At 27.5% G+C, this 1,805-nt stretch overlaps 1 protein-coding gene across 1 annotated transcript in view; it reads right to left on the bottom strand.

The window, feature by feature from the left end:
• The window catches only part of LOC115244795, a 10,348-nt gene extending 8,543 nt beyond the window's left edge, over window positions 1–1,805 (bottom strand). Inside the window, exons 1-3 of the mRNA XM_029822737.1 lie at window positions 1,662–1,805; window positions 779–898; window positions 487–604 (exon numbers count right to left, since the gene is read on the bottom strand). Coding sequence (XP_029678597.1) covers window positions 487–604; window positions 779–898; window positions 1,662–1,805 — 382 coding nt within the window. The remainder of the gene's footprint in view (window positions 1–486; window positions 605–778; window positions 899–1,661) is intronic.

The raw sequence follows: 1,805 nt of genomic DNA, 5'->3' as shown, positions 1-1,805 counted from the left end.
AGATCGGTGAAAAAAATTACTTTTATTTTTATTTCGCTCACAAAGCTTTCTCTATGAGGAAGCAAAAATTGAAAAATCCGCATGCTTAAAGCAGCTTAAGCTTTGTAAGATAAAATGATGAGGAAGCAATGTGCAAGTTTCTAATTTGCACAACTCTACTTGTTTTATTATGCTTCTATTTGAAAATTATCTAATTTATGTCGTCTTTGATGTAATTTGCGGCAAAGTCTCATTAAATCATACAAATTACTTTCAAAAAAGATAAATAAAAAATATATAAACTCTAGTTTTTCTTTATTACATTAACAAAAATAAGAAAAATAAGCTTAGTTTTTGAAAGAAAAGGGGTGTACGGGTGGTCTAGGACACCCTGTATATGTGATATATAAAGAGACTGTGTTGCATATTGTATGTGAACCGATTTTCTGCTGAACTTTTGCGAGTTAAAAAGTGTAATCGTATTGTGAAAATCTAAAAAGATCTTACTGATAAGTGCAGCGGTACAACGTTTAGCATTGCATCCATATTCGTTTATGATAGCAAATTCGTTTTTGTCTTTTAATTCATTACATATAAGCTGTAGCTGCTTCAGTAAATCTTTCACCTGTTTTTTAAATAATTTTATATACCGTTATTATACATAACAGTGAAAAATGTGAAAGAATTGTTCAAGAATTTATTTGAAAATAATATTTTTCCTGTTTGATGTATGTGTTGAATAAATTATCAATTCATAAAATAATCAGTAAGTTTTCAACTTTATATATTATATACTCACAGCTTTGATATTAACACTGAACATATTATATTTTATCACAAAGAGAGCGAAAATAGATGCGGAAGATAAAATTTTGGTGACGAAATACGAAGTACATTTTTGTGAAATAAATGGTGTACACTGTAAAGAGTAATTTTACTTACAAATTTGCATTAAAAAATTATTTTTTTAAAGTTATAATCGCACGCGCATACACGTACACAAAAACTTTTTTATTTTATGTTAATGAATCTATTTTAAATAACTATTATAATACTATATTTGTCAGAAAATCTTATAAAATCTTATAAGATCTTATAAAAACAAATTATAAGTAAATTAATAATAAAAATGTTAATATAAATAAAATTTTGCTTTCTCAATAATAATAAAAATTTATGCAGGGTGTATCTGAAATGATGCACTAAACTTTAGGAGCATATTCTAGAGATCAAAATAAGACTTTTTTTCCTATGAACATGGGTCCGCAAATGAACCCTTCTCCGAGCTAGAGGTCCCTAAAGTTTGGGGAAAAAATTAAAAATTGGCTGTATTTCAGAAAAAAAATGGCAGAAGGTTGAAATTTGGTAGGCCAGTAAATTATGAAGTAAAGTAAGGCCTTGCGCACAATAGAGAAAATATTAGGAATAGGAATAAAATATTAAATATCATCAGGAGTAATTTGGAATTATTTTACTTCAAACAAGAAAACGGAATGGATTAATTATTTCTAATTTTTATTTTTTTATTTTATTATGTTAATCCATTCCAGCAGTAACTTAATGCCATCTATGAAAATCGGGCACGAACTTATGCAATCATCCAATATATGTATGGTATAACACTGCTGTTTTGCAGTAATTTCCTATATATTAATAACATCATTATATATATTAAAGCTTACTTGAAATATAAGACTTGTAATTAAAGTAGTAGACAAGAAAATGAATTGAAATCGAGTGAAGTTCGATTGTTGATAGGGCCATAAACCAATAGCGAGCAGAAGAATCCTATTCAGATTAAAATACTGAGTCTCGAGACGGATCAT

The sequence above is a fragment of the Formica exsecta genome, unplaced genomic scaffold, assembly GCF_003651465.1.
Source record: "Formica exsecta isolate Colony F162 unplaced genomic scaffold, ASM365146v1 scaffold87, whole genome shotgun sequence".
NCBI classification, from domain to species: Eukaryota; Metazoa; Arthropoda; class Insecta; order Hymenoptera; family Formicidae; genus Formica; species Formica exsecta.
This window is presented reverse-complemented; position numbering and strand designations above follow the sequence as displayed.